This window comes from Carassius auratus, chromosome 34 (genome assembly GCF_003368295.1).
Source record: "Carassius auratus strain Wakin chromosome 34, ASM336829v1, whole genome shotgun sequence".
Classification (NCBI taxonomy): Eukaryota; Metazoa; Chordata; class Actinopteri; order Cypriniformes; family Cyprinidae; genus Carassius; species Carassius auratus.
In genome coordinates, this window is record NC_039276.1 from 13,852,396 (window position 1) to 13,875,000 (window position 22,605).

Below are 22,605 nucleotides of genomic sequence, written 5' to 3' on the forward strand. Positions count from 1 at the left end.
CATCTGGTTTTCTTTGGACCTGGAAATGGTGACATGTGACATCAGACTAAACAACCGGATTATAGCTTTTCCAGCAAAATGTACAAAGTATAACAATTAGCCAATGAAAAATGTTCACAAGCAGAATATAAAAACCATAAGTTTGGCCAAAAAAAAAAAAAAAAAAAAAAATATATATATATATATATATATATATATATGTATATTTCACATAATAAATGGTACAGATGAAAGCTAAAAATAAAAGCTTACCCCAAGATCACATTTACGGATAATACCTTTATGCTGAAATCTTTCTGTTAAAATCTACCAATGAGTGCCAGCAGCCAATTTATTGTGTTCATTAGATTAAACAAATATACATTTGGTAGAGGGTGTTGAAATAGGTAAAACCAACATACGAAACCTTTACTAGACAAAACAAACACAGACACTTTTATAATTGGACTAGCCCCTGTCTCCCCAGTAGGCTATGTAAGTGCAAGGTAAAACAAATATACAGAAGTCTATTCTACAATAATGTGTTTTATGCAGATCAGTGGTTGTATGACCTATTATGATAGAATGTTACATCACATGTATAATAGTATCCTATACAGTGAATATCTCACAGCCTACATTCCGATTGAACTCCACTCTCCTGCCACATACAAACCCTTCATAGAGAGGGATGGGTTTATGTGGACCATAGGATGTGGACCCAACACTATGGTTGGTTTCAAGTATTTACATATGCTTTTCTGATTGGTTAAAGAGCATGTCAATCATTGTGGTGCCGGGCTGACGTAAAAAAAGGGCGGATTAAGGCAGCGGAGGACAGAAAAAACAAAAATCCACCCGGGCGTCCATCTTGAATACAGTAAGCCAACGGTGACTGACAGCAACGGAGAGGGAAATCGGGATAAATTGAGTTCCGACCGCTCTAAAAAGTCAACCGACCGTGAGCACCGGGACAATACATATTGAAGGATTACATTTAGTGACATTATCTGGCAATTCCGTCTCATTTTTGGCGTCATATTCCCGACGGGGCTGTTGAAGTTATTTCGGAGGCTGTACGTGCTAAGCTTTATTCAGCCGTCGAAATCTCTTAGTTTAAAACGACTGTTTGTTTTAACTACATACCTTAGCAGTTCTGGAGACGCTTTGTGAGGTCGGGAATTGCAGGTTTGAGTCGTTAACACCCGATTGAAATGTGGAAATAACGCGTTTGGCCATATTTAAGTCCTTCACTGTCAACTTGAGCTCGCGCTTGCGCTGAAACGTGCGCGTGACCCCATTTATCTCACTTTATCTATGATCTGGTGTAATACACATATTTAAATATTAAGCGTGATGTGTAGATATCGTTTTGGAATGTTAACTCCTTTTTATCTCCGTGAATGTGCATGCATTTAGTGAACTGCCATATACTTTTCAGGTTGTCTGGAGGCATTGCTCAGTTCCTTTGCATTAACAACAATATATTGACCTGTATATTTTATGGCGGGTTCTATGCATAGGTTGTCCAGTTGTTCCGATCACTGGGGTTGGGAGCTGGCCCATTTACTGAAACAGCTTATTGAACGGGCTCGTTTATTCTGAGCGCAAGACAGGGCAACATTGTATAGATACAGTATTCGTACCCATTGGAATTTCTTAGTTATTGATATGGGTTTTAAAGCAAACTGCATGGACAGTCATAGATCACTCTGTTTCTAAAAGCTCGTCTGCTTTGAATGAACTAACACCAGTGGACACTTAATGTCGGTTCTAAATCTAAAAATCAAAGGACTATAAACTGGCATTGGATTTGTGCATTGCCATATATCACTGACTCGGTGACATGGATGCATTTCACTGACTGCTGATCAACGGTTCGAGGGGAGCCTTGAATGCAAAGACTTTGGAATTTTGTAGGACAAAACAGAAGATTGAAAAATGGGACCTGCAACGAAGCTGGCGTTTGGAGTGTTCCTTATTTCCTGCTCCTCAGGTGGGTGTTAAAATGTTTGACCCCTTTAAATGCAATATGCATATACAGAGTGTAGATTTGTATTATGACATCTCTCTTTTTTTTTGTGCATGTGTGTGCCACTGGAGACTGTTTCTCGTGTTACGCCGCACTGAGATCAAATTCACAGGTTTCTTGTAAAAAAGCTACATAACACCATCTGAATATAATCCATACAGGAGCAGCGTTTGCTGCCAGGATTTTGCAGCTTCTTTCTTCAGTAACTGCTCTGATGAGTCCCTAACATAAATACCTATTCGGTGGAGTTAAGAAAATACACTAGGAATGTATTGAACTACTGTTAGTGCCTATAATATTGACCAATTCCATTTTGCTGGCTGCTGCTGCTCATGCCATGCATGTTTTATGTTGCATGTAAACCCCCTCTACTGGTAGCTCCCTTTTTTATTTGTATAATTTATGGATAAGGACTGTTACATATATGTATATGAGTGCTTCAAAAATATATAAATAAATACATAAATATTGGATGAGGCTGGCAAGACCAAAGGTCATATTTGCTTGTGAGAACATTAGATTAGATATCACTGAGTGCTGGAGTTACATGAGCATATTTGATATGCTACTTAATGATTATAGTTATTCAGCAATATTTAAGGAATAGCAAGGCACATGGCAGATATTTCTTAACAGACTTTTTGATCAAGGTTTGGATTTTGCTTTTACTGGAAAGTGTATAAGAGGCACAGTCTGTGCCCGTACTCTGTGTTCCCACTACATCCCTCATCTTGAATCGCACTTGCCCACACATCCCTGCACTCTTTTGGCTACAGAGACAATTAATCAATACAATGTTATATTTGAGCACATATCTTCGGTATTTATATCAGCCTAAAGGCAGAAGTATTCAGGAGCATCTGGGTAACATAAGAAACTATATCTTTTGGGTCACATTAACCATGCTGTCTCTGAGGAATTGGTATAAACTAATGGGTCTCTGCTTGAAGCGATATGAAGAACCTTTCACTTGATTTTTGTAGTAACTGTGTCTTTTTTTTTTTTTTTTTAGATCCATAAGTAAGTAGTCAATGTAGTTAGTGATTTGTGTTGTATAGTTGTAACAACTGAATGTCCATTAGAGATTCTTCGGGATGTTTTGTCTGTTTTTGCTACTGGTCAGATACCGGACACAATTGAACAGTTTGATTTGTGTGTGCTACATCTAAGCTATCACAGAAGTTTTGCCCAGGCATGAGTTTATGACTAGTGGTCAACCGATGTATCCGATTCATTTTTCTGTTTTGCCGATGTGTTCAACTTTTATTTTGACGGTGCTGAGAATGGCAGGGCCTATGCAACCACCACTTACATTCCCTCTCACTTACATTACTTCCTTACAGAAAGCTGGCTTGCAGAAAGGGCATAACAGCTTGAGCTACTTTATACATCATAAATTGGCATAAATTGTCAATGAAATAGCGCTAACTCGCCTAGATTTTTCATATCTTGATTTTATTGGCTAGATATATACTGTATAAACACATTTTGGTAGGGGTGGAGGAAAAAAATCATATCATGATATTTTCCACGGCAATACTGTGTCAATACACGTACACCAAGTATTGATCATTTAGTATACTGTTTGGTAGAATGTTCAAATCAATTTCTTTACAATTCACTAGATGGTGGTGTTGAGTTATTTTTTTTTTTTTTTTTTTTTTTTTTTCTTCTGGTGAGGTCAACTGGGTCACCTACAGAATGCAGTAGCTTAGTAGAATAAAGATGACAACATTGCATAAAGTTATCAGGAAAGCCCCTTCTGCGTTTAAATCGGATGTATGGATTTACTTGGGATTTGTAAACAAGGAGGGGATTTAAGTAGGGATGTACCAAATTTTCGGCATCTGAAAATGATCAAAGTCTATCAAAAGTGCAAGCTAAAAAGATCGCAAAAGAAGCAAAGTCCGTTCAAATAACGCGCCGACAGAAAATGTATGCTGTATACTTGCTTCTGTTTGCAGTAGTGCTACTGTGCGGTAAAGCCTCGCCAAACTGACCTGCCAGGCGTTTGCAATCATGGGAACTTAATTGTACAAAGGCAGATGGGTGACATGAATGGAGATGGCTCCAGATCGGCGATTTGGTTTCCCAAAAAAGTCCATCGCCCAACACTAAATTAGTTTGCTTACGCTCAAACCTGCCAGTCTAAAGGAAACGCTGTGTACGGAGTTTGAGGTAATTTGTGAATTAACATAGACATAGTCTAAATAAAACAATTTGCAATTATTACTGTTATTACTCTTGGATACAAAACTTAGTATTATGCTTGTTATAGAATGCGTGACATCACATGCACTACCGGCGGTGGCCTTCATAGCCCTAACTGAAATTCCATTAAATTAGGTTGTTTTTACCAAGATAATGCTGCAAATTTCCAGTTTATTCCTATTAATTCCCATGTTTCCAGTCTTGAAAATTCCCAGAATTTTGCCAACATAGTACATATACAAGATTAGTTAGGGGGAAGTCGTGGCCTATTGGTTTGAGACTTTGACTTCTAACCCCTTAGGTTGTGGGTTTGAGTCTCGGGCCGGCAGTACCACGACTAAGGTGCCCTTGAGCAACCCCCAACTGCTCCCCGGTCGGCGCAGCATAAATGCTTCCGGTGTGTGTTCATGGTGTGTGTGTGCATGGATGGGTTAAATGCAGAGCACAAATTGTGATTATGGGTCACCACACTTGGATGTATGTCACGTCGTTTTGTTAGTTGTCTGTCATTGTAGGTGCAGAAGGAAATGGTCACAGACAATTGGTTTTTCTGTTCCATTTATTTTAACGGGGTGTATGTTGAAAATCACCTGAACGTCAACATGTCTTGTCGCATCTTGTCCATTTGTATGAAGTGATGGTATCTATATGCAATTTTAAAATCTGACTGTTAGAAAGAAAAATAAAAATAATAATAATAAACATTGAGATCTCAGTCTGAATATGTTGATTGATTGTGCTTATCTTTGGTATCTCCATTGAAGACTTCTTGAGTAAAACAGCTCCACAATTCATGAAACACATCCAAAAGACCTGAACAGGAAAGCAACATGACCTATGCTCACAAGCCCTATTTTGGAATAATTTGTGGAATAATGTATCAATTTAATCTTTTCTGTATGGATTAATTTGGATTTAAATTATTTCATAGCCCTACATTCAGGTTGAATAGTTTTCAGGGGGGTCAGTTCACAATTTGTTTACATGCTGCAGCTGATTTGATCTGTGTATTGTGTGTGCTTTAGCAAATTTATTGTTTCTGATTTGTTATCTGAGTGTCTGGAAAAACTGAGGGATTCTGCAAAGAATTGACGCTTCATAGCACCCATTGTAATTTTAAATGAGTATGTTTTCATGTTGACTTGTAATTGTAGACAACCGTATGTGAAGTTTACCAGGGATTTTCCATATTTTCTGACCATGAGAAGACCCATGTGAATCACGGATTGTGACAATGTATTGTCAATAGTTCACTCAGAATGAAAATTAATATTAATTTTGCCATAAAATATTGTAATGACCCAGAAGAACACATATTTGAGTCTCTGTTTATTTATTATTAGCAGTAAATTAAAAATAAAAATACATTATTTAATAAAATACAATATTTAAAACTTTCTAAATGTGTGACTAGTAAATAAGAAAGTGACACTTGCCGTCTTTCAAATTCAAATTTCCTGATGATTTACTTACCCCCCCCCCCCATGTCATCCAAGATGTTCATGTCTTTCTTCAGTCAAATAATTGAACGTTTTTGAGGAAAACATCCCAGGATTTTTGTCCAAATAGTAGACTACAACTGTTACCAAGCGGTTGAAGGTCCAAACTGCAGTTTCATTGCAGCTTCAAAGGGCTCTACACAATCCCAGCTGAGGGATAAGGGTCTTATCTAGCCAAACCATTGGTCATTTTCTTAAAACAATAAACCTTTTTATACTTTTTAACTACAAATCCTTGTATTGTGCGTATAGTGCGGTAAGCTCTTTGTCTGTGTACTCCAGTTCAGAAAGTAAGGTCATTTTCTCCACCAACTTCAAAATCATCCGACATTGTTTTACCTTTTTTTGTAAAGTGTGTTCGACTTTCTTTGCATGTTCGCTTTGTAAATTCTGGGTCGGTGCTTCCGTCTAAATCACCCGTGACCTTTCCAATGTGATTACGTAATGCATAGTGCATTTTTGTTCAGAAAGCATATACAAATTTTTTTTTAAGAAAATTACAGATTGTTTGGTTAGATAAGACCTTTATAATTTTGGCTGGGATCGAGTAGAGGCCTCTGAAGCTGCTCTGAAACTGGACCGTTTGTAACAGATGAAGTCCATTGTATGGACAAAAATCCTGGGATGTTTTCCTCAAAAACCTAAATTTCTTAAGGCTCGGTTCACGCTGCTCCACATGAAATCTGCCAGTTCTGTGAGTTTGGCTCACTTATAGCATTTATGTGAAGAGACGGCTTGTGCCAACCATCCTCCCAATCTTGTAATGTTCATAAATATATTGTTAACAAAAGAGAAGCTTTAGTTTAAAATAAAATCTCTGTGGTTTGATGTTTGCCCACACTCAATAAATAAATTAGACATATATAGGAAACATTTTTGTTATAATATTGATCAGATTTTCCTTCTTGTCCTTAGATGATCAAGCGCCTGATTAATGTGGGCATGCCATACATCATTCATTCTTGTTGTGTTAAGAAGAAAACATAAATAATTAGGTGTCAGAACTTCTGCCTTGGTGTATGACTTTAGTCTTGCTTCGTTTAGTCGGTGTATCTCAGTAAAGTATCTTTACCCAGATGAGCAATGCCAATCAGATGGATGTTTTCAAGCCAGTATTAAATGTCGGTTTGAACCCATGTGCTCCAGTTGTAAAACCATAATAATTCACCCTGTTAAGTAAAGTCACAGCGCTAATATCCAAACAAAAGTTTAAATGGACTACAATAGAAAAAATTGACTTCAATTAAAGTTATTCTGATCCCTATGATTCTGATGATACAAACACATTATAATTTGATTCTTCCCATTTCTTTTATTTTGCCTAAAGCGGTAATGTTTAATTGATTTCTTGACCTTGAGTTGCTTTGAAGTGTATTTTGATCCTCACCAACTGGACTTCCATGACATAGGCAGGTTACAGCCACTGCCGCCCAAGATGCAGATGCCTCTGTGAATAATTTAAAACCACGATTGACCACTGCTGACGGAAGGGCTATTTGAAATCAAATGTGCTGCCTTCGTCCTCTAAAGGTCTGCTTTGACCTGTGCTTTAGTTTTCCTGTTTCTCATCCGACAGAAAATTGAGTGGTTAAGTCATGATTGAGTAAATATATCTGTTTGTAACATTAGATGTGTTTAAGGCCTTTAGCTCTAAAGATCTGCTTGGCCTAAATATTCTGTATATGAATGATTTTTCCAAAGAGGCAGATTAAACCGCTCATCCCTGGTTTCATTTTCAACCCCTGGACAAGATTTTCAAGTGTCTTCCAAAATCTTGTTTCATTACACATCTGAACATGAGTTTTACGAACAACTTCGAGTGTGACGCAGCGTCAAGTTGCTTTCTGACACCGGAACGAAGGCTGATACAGAGGATATGAAAGAGAAGTTGAGAAGTTTGTTTTGTGCATGACCCAAATTGTGATGATGTGTGATAAGAAAACCATAAACAGGAAATTGTATCACAGAAAGGATCTCTAGAGACCTTCATGACCTTACTGTTTTTCAAGGTCGATAAGTTTTTGTGTCAAATGATTTTCCTAAATTATTAAATGAGTGTATATTCAGCTTTATCTTCTCATGTGCTATATCCAGGAACTCAATCTAGTAGTTAGTTACTTTTACACTGCAGAAGAAATAATTTTGCTAATATTTGTTAAACAATGTTTTTCCTGAGAAAGATCAGCTAAACAATTGGCTTTTCTATTTGATGACTAGCTTGTTGAACCTTGTTTGGAGAGTTTCGTTAAAAAATGCAAGAATTCGTAAAATATTTGCCTCATTCTAACGGTGTCCGTGTTCAAACATTTCTTGCAAAGAACTGACATGAATGCCAGGAAGTGTGTTTGTAATGATAAAGTGCAAGGTCTCACACTGCCTGAGAGGGCTTTTGTCTGAGCTTCTCAATAGGAGCACAGCCTAAGATGCTCAATTATGCAGTGAAAAGTTCTTTAAAAGACCTTTTGTTGTGGTTATTTGACAGGGTTTATAACTGAAGTTCAGCATTTATATGCTACATTGCATCTTTATATATTTTATTCATGTTTTCTATTTAAAGTTTAGTCCTTTAGACTGTTAAATACTGACTTACAATGTACAGTGGACACAAGACTCTAACACTCTGTTTCCAGTAGCAGTGCAAATCCGTCAAATTATTATTTGAATGTGGTCAGAGCAGCAAACATAAGATTTATGGAATCAGATTTCCAATTTCACATTAGTAGATAATTGAAAGCATCCAATGATTCAGTTTCCTTTCATTCTCACCATTCATATAGGAATTGGAGCAATGACATTTATACTCTATTGATGTCAGTCCGGAGGGTGGCCTGACACAGAGCGCCTCATGCCACCATCCTCCACGGCTTGGGTCCTGTTCTTGCCATGAAACTGCATCTTAAGTAATTGGATAGCTATCTGATTGTAATTCAATTGTCCCAGACCACATAAAAACACTTGGGTGTGTTTACATAGACAATTTTATGTGTTTTAACCCAATAGAATAGCAATTATGTAACTAGCTGATTACTCAACACACTTTTTAATGCCAAATGTGATGAGGCATTTTGGTGGCCAACGCACGTGTGAGTTCCTCTAGTCAATATGTGTCTTATGCTGCACACAGGTATAGTAGTTGAGCACTGATGTCTGCATCATTACTGAAGCGACACATGTAGGCATGACTGAAAATGAACATCCAGTCTGATCACATGCAAATGAATATTTAACATGCAAATAGAAAAACAAATAGAACTGATTTGTGATGCAGCGTACTTTTAATAGAGTGTTAAGTCTTTCTTATGCTTCATGGACAGAGGTGATTTGTAACATAAATTTGATGTCACATAAAAAATACATACTACCCATTGCTGGGGTCATGGTTTTGTTTGTGTAATTTTTTTTTTTTTTTTTAGGAATAATAGTCCTCGCCCCCTCCTCCCGTAATTCTCTTTATTTCGGAAGTGTCTTATTAGATCAAGAGGCAAAACATACAGCTATATAGCGAATGAATTACCCATCAAACAGTGTCTGATAGTAAATCTGGTGTATGGTCTTCCTCTCACTCACAGTAAGTAAATTTGTTAGAGCATAAGAAGTTTAAAAGCTAAAATGTTATGATGTCAAATAAATAAATATTTCAGATTCTGGACTTCTAGCTCACTAATCAAATAATCAAATTTGTGACATTGAGCATGAGATGCTCTTTGGATCGTTCTAAAATCCATAACGGAAATTGAAATCATTAGCCTTTGGCTTGATTTGTTATTGAACAACTAATAATGTGTTGCTAATGTTATACAAACCATGTTCCAGGCTCCACAAAAAAAAAAAACGATGCATATTAGAAGCATATTTGGTATTGGTCACTATTACTGCAAATGCATTGCAAAATAATGTGCCTGAATCCAGATGTACATGAATACATTTATACGTGTAGCCTTATATTTCTCTCTCTGTCCATGTTAAGACTTTAAATGTGTCAGAGATGGAAAATTCATCCTTGAGGAACTCCAAATATGCCATTAGCAGCCCACTTCTGCTATTCAAAACCTTTTAAAAAAACTGTGTTTCTAATGTGCAGGCAAAGTGTTGGTCATCAAGTTTATTTTGTGTAGGAAACCACCATAAGTGATCCATTAACATTACGGAATATGGTCTGTTCGCTCACTGTGTTGGCTGTCATTCATGGGCTGTGTTCAGAGTGGTTTTAAGCTGCCTCCTCCACCCGCTTCATATATTTACTCTGTCGTTTTACCTCGGATAACCCTGCTGACTCAGAGGAGACTGTGTATCCCGGCGTCTCATATTAAAAACCCAGAGCAGCTCAGCGGAGGGGCAAGAGCTGTTGTCAGGAAGATTAGTCGTAGAATATGGGTCAAAGATTTATTGAGCCATCTCCTTGTTAATGTTGAGGGCAGGTGAGTAATTCCCTTTATGTTTGTCACATGTAATTAGTTTTTAATTTGTTCTAGATGTTTCCTTACAGATGCTGAAGGCATTGGAGCAATTTGGGGTGCTCCATTTGTTATTTAAAATTAGTAAATGTGATTTTATTTCCCTCTGTCGATCATTGATGTGCATCTTGTGCACCACTGTTCTTCTCTACCTTGATGTGACAGTAATTCTAGCAGTTTTCCTTCTAATCCCAATAACCGTAACTTGTGTCTCTGGAACAAATCCTGTGGATGTATCCCCTCTAAAGGGTAAATAGCAAATTAATTCCCAACAAAATAATTTTCCTTCATAATTTCGCAGATATGTTTAATTGTACATTGTCATGTGCACAGCAATTTAGTATAGGCTGATTTACATTGTTAAATGTAAAAATTACACATAACACCATAATTGTTCAGTAACCTATCTTTTCCAATCGGACACACACCAACTTTCAAAAAAGTTAAGTCAGTTCAGCTCAGTTGGCAAATCTGTCATCCAAGCTTTTCCAGTCAAAGAAGTGAGTCTTCTGTGATTGTCCAGGATTCAGGATTGTGATCAGTTTAGTCTAATTCATGTAAAAGAACGACACCATTAATTTGCATGAATTTACTTATGTACACTACCATCGTCGCATGACCCTTCAGAAATCATTCCAGTATGCTGATTGTGTGTTCAAGACTGTTATTACTTATTATTAACAATGTTGAAAACCGTTGTGCTGCCCAATATTGATAACAATATACATAATTACATAACGTTATACTTTCATAAACTACAAATCAGTACACAACTACATTTTGTACTAGTTTTGTAACATTATAAATGTTTAAGCTACTGTCACTTGATCAATTTAATACATCCTTGCTGAATAATAGTATTAATTTCTTTCAGAAAGTAAAACTTTACCCCCAAGCTTTTTAAAAGTTTTGTGTTGATGTAATATTCAGTTTGTCATTTTCACTGCTACTCCTAAATAGTGATGCCAGAAACACTGGTTGGCACTATGCGCTGATGTATTCATGCATGTGTTTGGTGTTAATGAACCATTCCTGTGTTGCCATTGTGGTAATAAAAACACAAATTTGCAATTACATTTTTGGACCATAGATGCCTTATATGGTTGTGGAATGCACATAATTGTTTTTTTTTTTTTTCTTAAAAGAAGTTGCTTAAGTATTTTTGGATAATACTAAAGCACTGTTTGTGGTGTTTGAAGAATGTTCCTGTAATCGCTTTATTGCTATGTACACACATTGTTTTCTGTTCCAGCATGAAACTCAGCACGGTGCCGCCACTAAACCTGTGAAGCCAGTCCTCAAATACTTGGCCCAAAGCATAAACTGTTCCTTGTGCCGCAATATATGAACATCATCTCAAGCATTGCCAAATGTCTGGATCACCAAGGTTCCCAAAGATAACAGATTGCAGCCAAAGTAGTGTTTCCAATGGTTGACTTTCTGTTCTATTTTGTTACGCTCTGTGGATATGTTTTTGAGCACAAGAACACATCTTTTGTAAATGTCCAGACATACGTAAACTTAGTCTGCTCAAGCTGCACAAGATCCCTAGTGGAGAGCTCGCAGAATTTCTAAATCCTTGGTAGCCCATCGAGCAGGCACTCTTTAGAGTTTGGTAGCCTGAGTTAAATTTAACTAGTTCAAATAAAATAGACAATTTTTTTTGTTGCATAGGAAACTGGATAGGAGTCAAAACATCATTCGGAAACATTTTCGAAACACAAATATTAAGGAAATAATTTTATTTAACTGTTTACAGGGTGTCTGCATGGGTTTTAAAATAAAATGTATGGCTTTTTATTACCCTATTTAAGACCTACACAAACAAATAATAAAATATGAGTGGAGCAGGGTAACATATTAAACCATAAAATTAGATGATTTACAGTGCAGACAGAGGTTTTCACAGAATCATTAATCCATTTTTAAGTCAAACATGAATTATATGAATTTAAAACATGACAACATATGTCTTGCTGTCTTTTAATTATTAACATTTTTAGCAACCATTAGCTTCTTGTCGATCCACTTTTTCACAATAACAATGTGTTTGTTATAAGGGTTTTCCATATCATACAGTCCACGATAATACTGGTATAAACTTTTAGATGATTAAAACAAAGTGTCATATTGCAATATCATTGATCTATCGATGCAATGACAAATTGCACATTAACATTCCCTAGCGTGCACAACAGCAGCACCACAAACCCAATAGGTGTGTTCGATTTGAAGCATTGCTGTGGAAACTGATCAGTGAATGACATCACAGTAACGCAAGAGCGTTTCTAGAGCATATTCCAGCACACTGTCTTAGCATAAAAAATAGGTGACGCACCTATCTTGAGCGAAGCGACACGTGACGGAGAGCTGCTGGTGTAAACACAAGTATTGACTCGAGTGGCTGCGTCGACTTGGAACCATAATGCGCTGCAGACTCGTGCAGTGTAAATAAGGGGTAACAAGGTATTTTGGCATGATACACTGAGATAGATATACACTTTGAATTAAGTAGTCTGTCATCGATGATAGTAGCTCATTGGAAAATGATGAAAAATGCACTATTAAATGCTGCTACCTGCCAACTGCAATTACCAGTAAAACGTTGTTCCATAGTTTTTTAATATCGTCATAAACATCGTTATTGCAAACATTCTTGAAATATCGTGATCCAATTTTGAGGCTTTATCGCCCACCCCTAGTTTGCTTTGTAAAAACATGGGACCATTTCCACATTGGTCTGTAAGAACAGCAGACAGACTTACTGAAAATGCTAATTAATTTTCTGATGGTAGGAGGGGCTTCTGGACCAGCAGAATAGAGCAGTTTCCCGGGCTGTACTCAAAACACCTGCTTTCATGAATGCTACTTTAATCAGGCATTATAGGTAAGATGAAATGAAAATATAAGACTGAAGACTTAAAGGACCTATGGCAGCTCTGTATTTAAGATTGCCCTTCATGCAGGGTGGTGATACATTTTTATAGCACAACTAGAAAATACAGTAGTCCGTAGATGTGGCCCTAGTGGTTCTGCAAGCCCTGTTGGTATCTTTCAACAGGACTAGGAAGTGAGGTAAATCCTCTAAGATTTTTTTTGTCTTGTCTTTTAAGTGATGGTGATGACACTGTGTGTGTTTTGGATAATTTCCCAGCACTCACTTCCCTTTAGTGCCATATTCAAAGACTATCTGAGTTGCGGTGGTTTTAGGAAGAAGTTGTGAAACCGCCTTCCACCACATCCTGTTTTAGAGCAGCCCTTCTGTGTTAATCTCGCTCACTACTTTGCGTTTGTTGTTTTGGTTAACCACGATACTTGCTAGTGTGTTTTTTTTTACCGTGTGGTTACCTATGAATTAGCTTCTGCAAATGATATGAAGTCCCATCTGTAGATTTAAATTTTGGGTTATATTGAACCAACTTAGTTTCATTTATAAACTTCCATTGACGATCATCTTCCACTGCTATTCAGCTGCCAGTCTATAACTGATGGTTGTGGTTTTGGCTTTATATTTTGGGTTGATTGTGAAGTCAGCTTGAGTGATCATTGAAGCAGGGGCCGGATTCATGAAACATTCTTAAGAAGAAACTGATGTTTTCTTCTTATTTTTTTAGAAGAAAGTAGATATTATTTTCTATTTCCAAAATGAACATTCTTGCAAACTTTGTGGAAATTATCTAAGAAGATTTTGGTGAATCCGGCCCCCAGGTTTCCACTCTCACTGCAGGCAGTCCGTGTCTTAACCAGACTCCCCTGTGGTTTCTCTTCCAGGTGCCATTCTCGGCCGATCAGAGACAAAAGAGTGTGTGTTCTACAACTACAACCCCAGCTTGGAGAACCGAGGAAACCGCAGCGGTATTGAGTCTTGCGTGGGAGAAAAGGACAAGAGGCTTCATTGCTTCGCAACTTGGCGAAATGTGTCTGGATCGGTTGAAATAGTAAAGCAAGGCTGCTGGCTTGATGATAGCAGCTGCTATGACAGGTAATCTCTTGTGTTTATATGCCTGTTTGACATTACCAAGGAACCAGTAAAAATTGTTAGCCTGAATGCACTATAAGTCACCATGGATAAAAGCATCTGCTAAATGCATACATTTAATTTATTTTAATTCAATTTTAATTTAATTTAACCAATATGGTCTGATACAAATAAGAGGGAGGAAAAAATTTAGCAGTTAATACACATATATATAAAAATGTGTCTGTCATAATGTGGTCCATTGATGAATAACTGCACTAAATTTAATTTGATAATTTTGAGTCTGATTTAACTGAAAGAGACAATGACTTGCGCTTCAGTGATCCATGTGTTTATTCAGTGCTTGCTCTGATGATTCAAACTGATAACCCAGCAGTTTATGAGGCTTTTGACTGATGGTCTCTGTCGCCGTTAATCAGCTTCATTGTGAGTGTTAGGTTCAGTGCTAACCGTAGTCATATGTCACAGATTTCCTTCTGAATAATGATTGTTTTGATTTCACTTATAGAGGCTGTGGATGAACCCTTCAGTGGCACCCATACGTTCAGTATTTATTTTTGACTGTATCATTGTACCTAAAGCTGTAACTGTAGTTAAGATGTTCTTGCTGGTGATGTGCAGTTTTTCACTCCAGTTTTATATCCTTCCATCTCCTACGTGTGACTCGATACTGGCGGTGGGGCGCAGGTGTAGCTCATCTCCAATCACTACACCTGGCCTCACTCCTCGTTCCCACGCCTCTCGGCCCCGCCCCACTCGCCACACATTTGTAGAATGATTGTCAAATTTGATGAACGTATTAATTAAAGGGATAAAAATATTGCAGCGTGGGATACACTACCATTCAAAGTTTTGACTTGATAATATTTTGTATTAATACATTTATTATATAGAAGATATGCATTTCATTGATCCAAAGTCACAGTAAAGACATTTATAATTTTACAAATGATTTCTGTTTCAAAAATGCTGTTTCTTTTAAACTTTCTGTTCATCAAAGAATCCGGGAAAAACATTTTTTTTTAACCTTAATAAGAAGATTTTTTTGAGCAGCAAATCAGCATATTAGAATAATTTCTGAAGGATCATGTCACACTGAAGACTAATGTAATGTTCGGCTTTGCCATTACAAAAATAAATAAAAATTTTAAAACAGTAAAATCAAAAACAGTTACATCAAATGATAATATTATTTCACAACATTTCTGTTTTACTATATTTTTTATCAATTAAATTCATAAGAGACATCTTCCAAAATTATCATTATTTTTATTTAAATATACGGTAGTATTATTTAAGCATTGTTTAACTTAACCTAAAATGATCTATATATCCCATGGTCATTGCAGAGACATTTAACCAGATACTTCCTTTTCAAGATTTCACAGTATTTCAGATAAAGTCTTGTGTAAACATGTTTCCATGTTGAGGTTTGGTTGTGAACTTTGTAACCTTCATCCATAATAGCAGAGATATTAAAAACGGTCTTATCAGCACTTCTGCCCCTATGCAACAAGTAGCACTGCTGCCAGATCAGGAAGTATTTGTCCTGAACAGAGCTGTTTTGATAGCGTGCAAAGGCAGCAGCACTTCTGTTCTAACATGCTGCTGAACACGTTTACCTCCTTCGTTGGAAGGATTTATGTTTCTTTTTTCATGCACATTGCACTGCCATGTCAAGTTTTGCAAAGGAATGGACTCGCTTTTCTGACAACGTAATTTCTGACTGAAAAGCTCACTAAGTTCCTGTGGCTCAGTGGTAGATCATTGTGTTAATAGTTCAAAAGGATGTGGGTTCCAGTCCCAGGGAGCACATATACTGGTAAAAACAAAAATGTATATCCTGAATGGCACTGTAAGTCGCTTTGGATAAAAGCATCTGCTAAATGCATAAATGTAACTGCCTCTGGAATTTCATCCATTCCCCTCTTATTTGTTAATTTGCACCTGTGTGTGTATCTTAAGGATTATTGGTGTGCTGCTAAGCTTTGTTTATCTTCTTTAAGCCAACCTGAGAGCTCTGCTTTGATGTGGGCTGCCAGATTTTAGAAACTATTTCTTTGGCACAGGCATTTTCAGCCCATGTGAATTTATCCGTTTGTTTGCTCTCTAACCCGAGCAAAATCCAAATAAACCTTGCAGCATGCTTGTCTTAACGATCTCCGAATGTTATGCCATCTTTATTTTAATGCCAAAATTATTTTTATGATGTATATAAAAAAAAATAGTGCTGCTATCTTTTTTATTATTATTATTTATTTATTTATTTTTAAATGACATAACCTATTTAATTAATCGATTGAATTGCGTGTAATCAATATGTACTGTTGAGCACTTTCATGTTTGACAAAATGCGAAAAAAAAGAAAACAGTTGTGGGCTGACAGCTCTGCTTGTCCTTTATCTTACAGCACTGAGTGTGTTGAGAAAAAGGAGGACCCGGATGTGTTCTTCTGCTGCTGTGAGGGCAACATGTGCAACGAGAAATTCTTCTACAACCCTGAAATGCCGCCAGTTAAGAGTAAGGCTCCCTTCAACGACACAAACAGCAAAGTCTTTAAGGGTATTGGAAGTTCTTCAGCTATACCCCTTCCTCTGATGTAATTGTGCTGCCGTTTGATTCTGTCAGTGTAAAACCTTCCTTTTTGTCTTTGTCTCCTCATAACCTCATATTAATTACCTCCAGTAACCTCTCAGGCATTTTCATGACTGTTCAAGTCAAAAATCTTAACAATCTCACTCACTTTTTGATCTCAATTTTGGTGTATTTTTTCCATGTGTTTCATGGCCTGAATTATTTGTGTAGCGACCCTTTTTGTGCCGCAGTTCAACTGTACAGTACATGTAGAGTCTGTACATCAGTGTTGTGCTACGTGTTATTTACGAACATAAATCTTTAATGAAAAACTTGAATTAAAACAAACACATTAGGAGAAACACTAACAACGTATGCACTTTCTCTGTTACCATGTTTTATGATATGTCACATCATTTATGCATTTAACAGAACATCAAAACATCAGTGTTATGATGTTTATATTAAATGCCCTTGAGGTGCTGGTTCTCAAATTTCACAGTGGTACCATGTAAATGTTCAGTATTAGTTTCTGTTGGAAACCTTTTTTGCAACTGAAGTTGGTTCTGCATGTTTTTTTTTTGTCTGTTTTCAGTATCTTTCTAAGAAATTCATACTGATGAGGTTCGTTTTCTGTGAGCTTTTTGAGTTTGATAGTATCTCATGGATGTGTAGTTTAGCTTTTGAATAGATTTACAGTTCAAATGAATCCATTGTGCCTTCCTTTTATAGTTTTGCCTTGAATGTAATATTTGATTTCAGAAATATCAGATTATCAATTTGCTTTTAAGACTTTATAAACTGGGTTTTATTTATTCATTTTGCTCAGATAATTTTTTATTTCTTTGATCGAGACATGCTTTGATGTGCTTATCTTGACCAAGCAGCCAATTCCCCATGGATAAAAGCTCACTTAATTACTGTATACATAGGCTCGCATTCATATCTGGATTTCTCGTGGCCACTGCATAGCTCAGTGGCTGCAGATTAATCTGCTTTTGAATGAAGAGCTTGTTTTCTGGCTGGTATGTTATCTTATTAATGCAGCTCATCAGGCTTTTTCATGTTTCATAACCTTTGCTTTACTTCAAAAGAACGTGCAGTTCTTTTCAGAGAGGCAGGTTTCTCTATAAAATTTATATTGATTCCTGTGATGTTGCTGCAACCTGAGGCTTTTGTAAGTTCGGGTGCTATTTAATATCAGAAATGCAACAAAAAAACGAAAAAAAAAAAAAACTAATTATGAACATTTTATTTAGTTAAAGAGGAACATTACTTATCTGGCTTAAACATTTTTGAAAATAATCAAGTAGCTGAAAAAGTCATCATAAAGTTCACTAGGGGTTTTAGATGCAGAAATGTATCCATTCTTTTTTTATTATTATTATTCTTACCTTTTAAGTGTACTACACAGGTCCTTCTCAAAAAATAAGCATATTGTGAAAAAGTTCATTATTTTCCATAATGTTTTTAATTGTTTTAATACTGATGATTTTGGCATACAGCTCATGAAAACCCGAAATTCCTATCTCAAAAAATTAGCATATTTCATCCGACCAATAAAAGAAAAGTGTTTTTAATACAAAAAAAGTCAACCTTCAAATAATTATGTTCAGTTATGCACTCAATACTTGGTCGGGAATCCTTTTGCAGAAATGACTGCTTCAATGCGGCGTGGTATGGAGGCAATCAGCCTGTGGCACTGCTGAGGTGTTATGGAGGCCCAGGATGCTTCGATAGCGGCCTTAATCTCATCCAGAGTGTTGGGTCTTGCGTCTCTCAACTTTCTCTTCACAATATCCCACAGATTCTCTATGGGGTTCAGGTCACGAGAGTTGGCAAAAACGAAATCTTCATCTCCATAAAGCTTTTCAGCAGATGGAAGCATGAAGTGCTCCAAAATCTCCTGATAGCTAGCTGCATTGACCCTGCCCTTGATAAAACACAGTGGACCAACACCAGCAGCTGACATGGCACCCCAGACCATCACTGACTGTGGGTACTTGACACTGGACTTCAGGCATTTTGGCATTTCCTTCTCCCCAGTCTTCCTCCAGACTCTCGCACCTTGATTTCCGAATGACATGCAAAATTTGCTTTCATCTGAAAAAAGTACTTTGGACCACTGAGCAACAGTCCAGTGCTGCTTCTTTGTAGCCCATTTCCTGCACATGCCTGTGCACGGTGGCTCTGGATGTTTCTACTCTTCTTTCTGTGTCTTACCCTCTCGCTTGAGGGTGTCAATGATGGCCTTCTGGACAGTAGTCAGGTCGGCAGTCTTACCCATGATTCCGGTTTTGAGTAATGAACCAGGCTGGGAGTCTTTAAAAGCCTCAGGAATCTTTTGCAGGTGTTTAGAGTTAATTAGTTGATTCAGATGATTAGGTTAATAGCTCGTTTAGAGAACCTTTTCATGATATGCTAATTTTTTGAAATAGGAATTTTGGGTTTTCATGAGCTGTATGCCAAAAACATCAGTATTAAAACAATAAAAGACCTGAAATATTTCAGTTGGTGTCCAATGAATCTAAAATATATGAAAGTTTAATTTTTATCATTACATTATGGAAAATGATGAACGTTTTCACAATTTGCAATTTTTTTGAGAAGGACCTGTACATTCACAACAGTTTTGTTCCAAAGATTTAACATTTCTATGTTACAAAGAGTACGCTGACTACTTACTGATTAGCATAGTTAAACCAAAGTGTAAGGCTGAAACAGTTATGTTTAAATGTGAGTGATTAAATAAATAGCAGTACTTCAGTTTTACATGACATGCATTTTTGTTCTGAAATATCTAAGCTTAACATTACAGATTTTGAACCCATGTAGATCTTCATCCACGGCATTAGATCATCAAAATGCATAAACCAAATATTAGCATGGCTTCTGAACAACCATCTCTATTGAGCAATTCTGTAATTTTGCAACTCCAATCTGTTCGGCTTTCACTCATCCATCCTAAAATGACACATTTTGAAGATTGTGAAGCGTGTGTGTGTGTGTGTGTAAATAAAGACATCAGTTTGCTTTGCTGTCTTTGGGCTTTCAGCAGCGTAACATGCTCTCACAGCCTCAGAGATGACCATGTCTTTTAGATTACCAAGGCTGATCTGGTCGCTTTATCCCTTCTGAGTAAACACTGACATCAACATCCTCTTAACGAAATGAGGGATGGAGGCATGTCAGCGAATACATACCCAGCGGTTCTAATCTACTGGCCCAGTGCTCTCAGCTCCCTGCAGGGGGTCAGTTGGACATTTCAGCAGCCGTGATTTATTATCTGCCCGTGGTCTCTTGAAAAGATGGACTGATTTAGTTGTGTGCAGTACTGGTTGAGCTCCGGCTGATGGGTTTAGTTGTGTGCAGTATTGGTTTAGCTCCGGCTGATGAGTTTAGTTGTGTGCAGTATAGTGCATAGACCCGTCACAGTGTTTACATTTCGCGTAATGGCGGCTTCTGCTCCTGGGAATGGAGAAAGTTGCATTCTATCACAAAAACAGAGACCACTGTTATCAAAAGTATGGGAATACTTTAAACAGAGGCCAAATAAAATGGTCCTTTGTTGCATTTGCAAAACCGATATGGTGCACGACGGCAGCACAACTGCGATGCACGAGCACCTCAGAAGAAAACATTCCGGTGCGCTCCGGTGTTACGGTTTAACTGGTTACCGTGTTATCCTGTTTCAGGTCTCTGCTGCAGATGTGATGGAACGACCGCAGCAGATTCGGCAATTCTAAAAGCACAAACTGATGTGATATAATTAAGTGTCTAATAAACGCAGACATGCTCATTGCATGATTCTGATATTCTTGTAAAGATTCAAAGTTATTGGTATGATCACCCGTAGCGGCTGAAGTAAGTAGGATAAACAAAAAAATAAAGTAAGTCTGTGTTGGTGCAGGTTTCGAACATGCGTTAAAAGACGGTGCGCCGCGAGGCAACAGTCACAAACCACCGATCTACACCGAACTAGCTCCAGATCTCTGAATTCAAGACAGGACTCTCTAAAAAAGCTGTTTAATCAAGGAAATGTGATCGTGTTAACTTGTAACCTGTGTTTACCTATTATGAAAATAAATCATAGCAGAACCATGACTACATTTTATGGTTTGTGATGCTAAAGAACATTTCATGACGTCTCAGACAACTGTACATTTATGGCTACTGTGGTTTAATTATAAACGCTATCGATAACTCATATTTGACATAGTAAAATCATTTTCTTTGCCTCTTTATTTTTGTAAACTGTAAAAATTTGAAGTATTTTTGGGAAAAAAATGAATAAAGGTTGAAATATTATATTAGAAGTTGTACTTCGTTATCGTTAGATTAGTCAACAGAAAAAAATAATCGTTAGTTGCAGCTCTAGTGCAGTACTGGTTGAGCTCCGGCTGATGAATGTAGTTGTGTGCAGTACTGGTTGAGCACCGGGCCACCGGCTGATGAGTTTTTGACATTACAACTGTAGGTATCAGTGTAAATGTGTTGGGTAGAAGAGTATTAAATATTTCAGTAGCAGAGGAGGTGGGTGGGTGGGTGATTGGGGGGGGGGGGGGGTCTCACTTGTGCTTATGTAATGGGTCTATTTCCAGCACTGACTCACTCCATATGGAATGATCTTGATATGAAATACAAAAACCCACAGGGACATGAAGAGTTGCACAAAGCGCATTGGAGTTTCTCAGAATTTGCTTTTTGCGAGCATGGAACAGTGTGCTTTTTATGACCTTGTGACCGGGTACTTTCATGCCCCACGGCTGCGAGTTGCAATTCTGTCCGCTGATTGGGGGAAGGGTGGAGTAGGGTCAGATGAGAGTCGTTTTGTTAGAGGTGGAGTGTGTGTGTGTGTGTGTTTTCTCCCTGTGCTTATGGATTAATCCAGAGACCTTAACCGATTTCAATGTCAATACATGGCACGAGAGAGAAGAAATGGCATCACGAATGAGACCAATCCTAATAAAGGTTTATCTCAAGTTCAACCGGGTGGTTCATGCACATGGTCCTGCGGTCAGCCCGGGTGAATGTGAAATGTTCTGCCATAGTGAGGGATCACTGCATCTGGCCAACAGCCATGGCCCAATCCAATCTTTGGCACTAGATGCAGAGAAATCAAGGGCCGCCGTGTGCACTGACTAAGCATGCATGCTATGCTTCCTCAAGTGCACACTCATGCAGTTCCATTGAACCGCTCTTAATGGGAATTTGCATTTGTACAAAAGCATATGCATTGGAATAAAGCTGTTTGCATAAGACAGGATCTGTTAGCAGCCTTCAGAAAATCAAACCAACCTTGTTTCAAGGCTGCTGTGAAAGAATTGCTATTAGTGGGTTCAAAAGGTGTGGAACATATGCAGTGAGAGATTCACAGTGTACACCACTTATCTCACTAATGCGATGTATAGAAGGTGTGTGCTAGACTTCTCATTTGTCATCTGTTGTGTTCATGTGCTGTTGATTTTGAGGTTTGCTCTCGTCTGAGTTTCTGCTTAGTAATGCTAATTTAAGCTGAAGTCATTCTGTCAAATGCTGATGTCATCCATTTTCACATTCATACCACTTATTTAGCCAATAGTATCATAATGATGTTGGTTTCAGGAATGTTTCCAAAATAGCATATATGTTTTAGGAGGGAAACTACTATATTTCTGGACTGATAATTAACATCTTGTTGTGGCTGATAATAATTTACCTTTTTATTTTATTTATTTGCTGATTTTATCCATTTCTTTTTTTTATTAAATGATGAAGCAGTTCACTGTAAAACCAATATATAAAAGCTTTAATACATGCTTAGAATGTGGAGTTTTATATGCATATATTACATTGTGTTACATGTTACATTTATTTTTATTTAGATCTGATTACTTT

General features: G+C 37.4%; 1 protein-coding gene across 5 annotated transcripts in view; it reads left to right on the plus strand.

Annotated features, from left to right (window-relative positions):
* The first annotated feature begins 811 nt into the window (after positions 1–811).
* Positions 812–22,605, plus strand: part of LOC113053255 (activin receptor type-2A-like) — a 43,551-nt gene continuing 21,757 nt past the window's right edge. For 2 of the 5 annotated variants that reach the window (XM_026218122.1, XM_026218123.1), the window contains exons 1-3: positions 812–1,975; positions 13,947–14,157; positions 16,565–16,716. In XM_026218122.1, the coding sequence (XP_026073907.1) occupies positions 1,921–1,975; positions 13,947–14,157; positions 16,565–16,716 (418 nt within the window). In that variant the 5' untranslated portion in view covers positions 812–1,920. Of the gene's footprint in view, positions 1,976–13,041; positions 13,063–13,946; positions 14,158–16,564; positions 16,717–22,605 lie in introns of those variants that run through there. The other 3 variants (XM_026218125.1, XM_026218126.1, XM_026218127.1) reach the window with 2 other exon arrangements.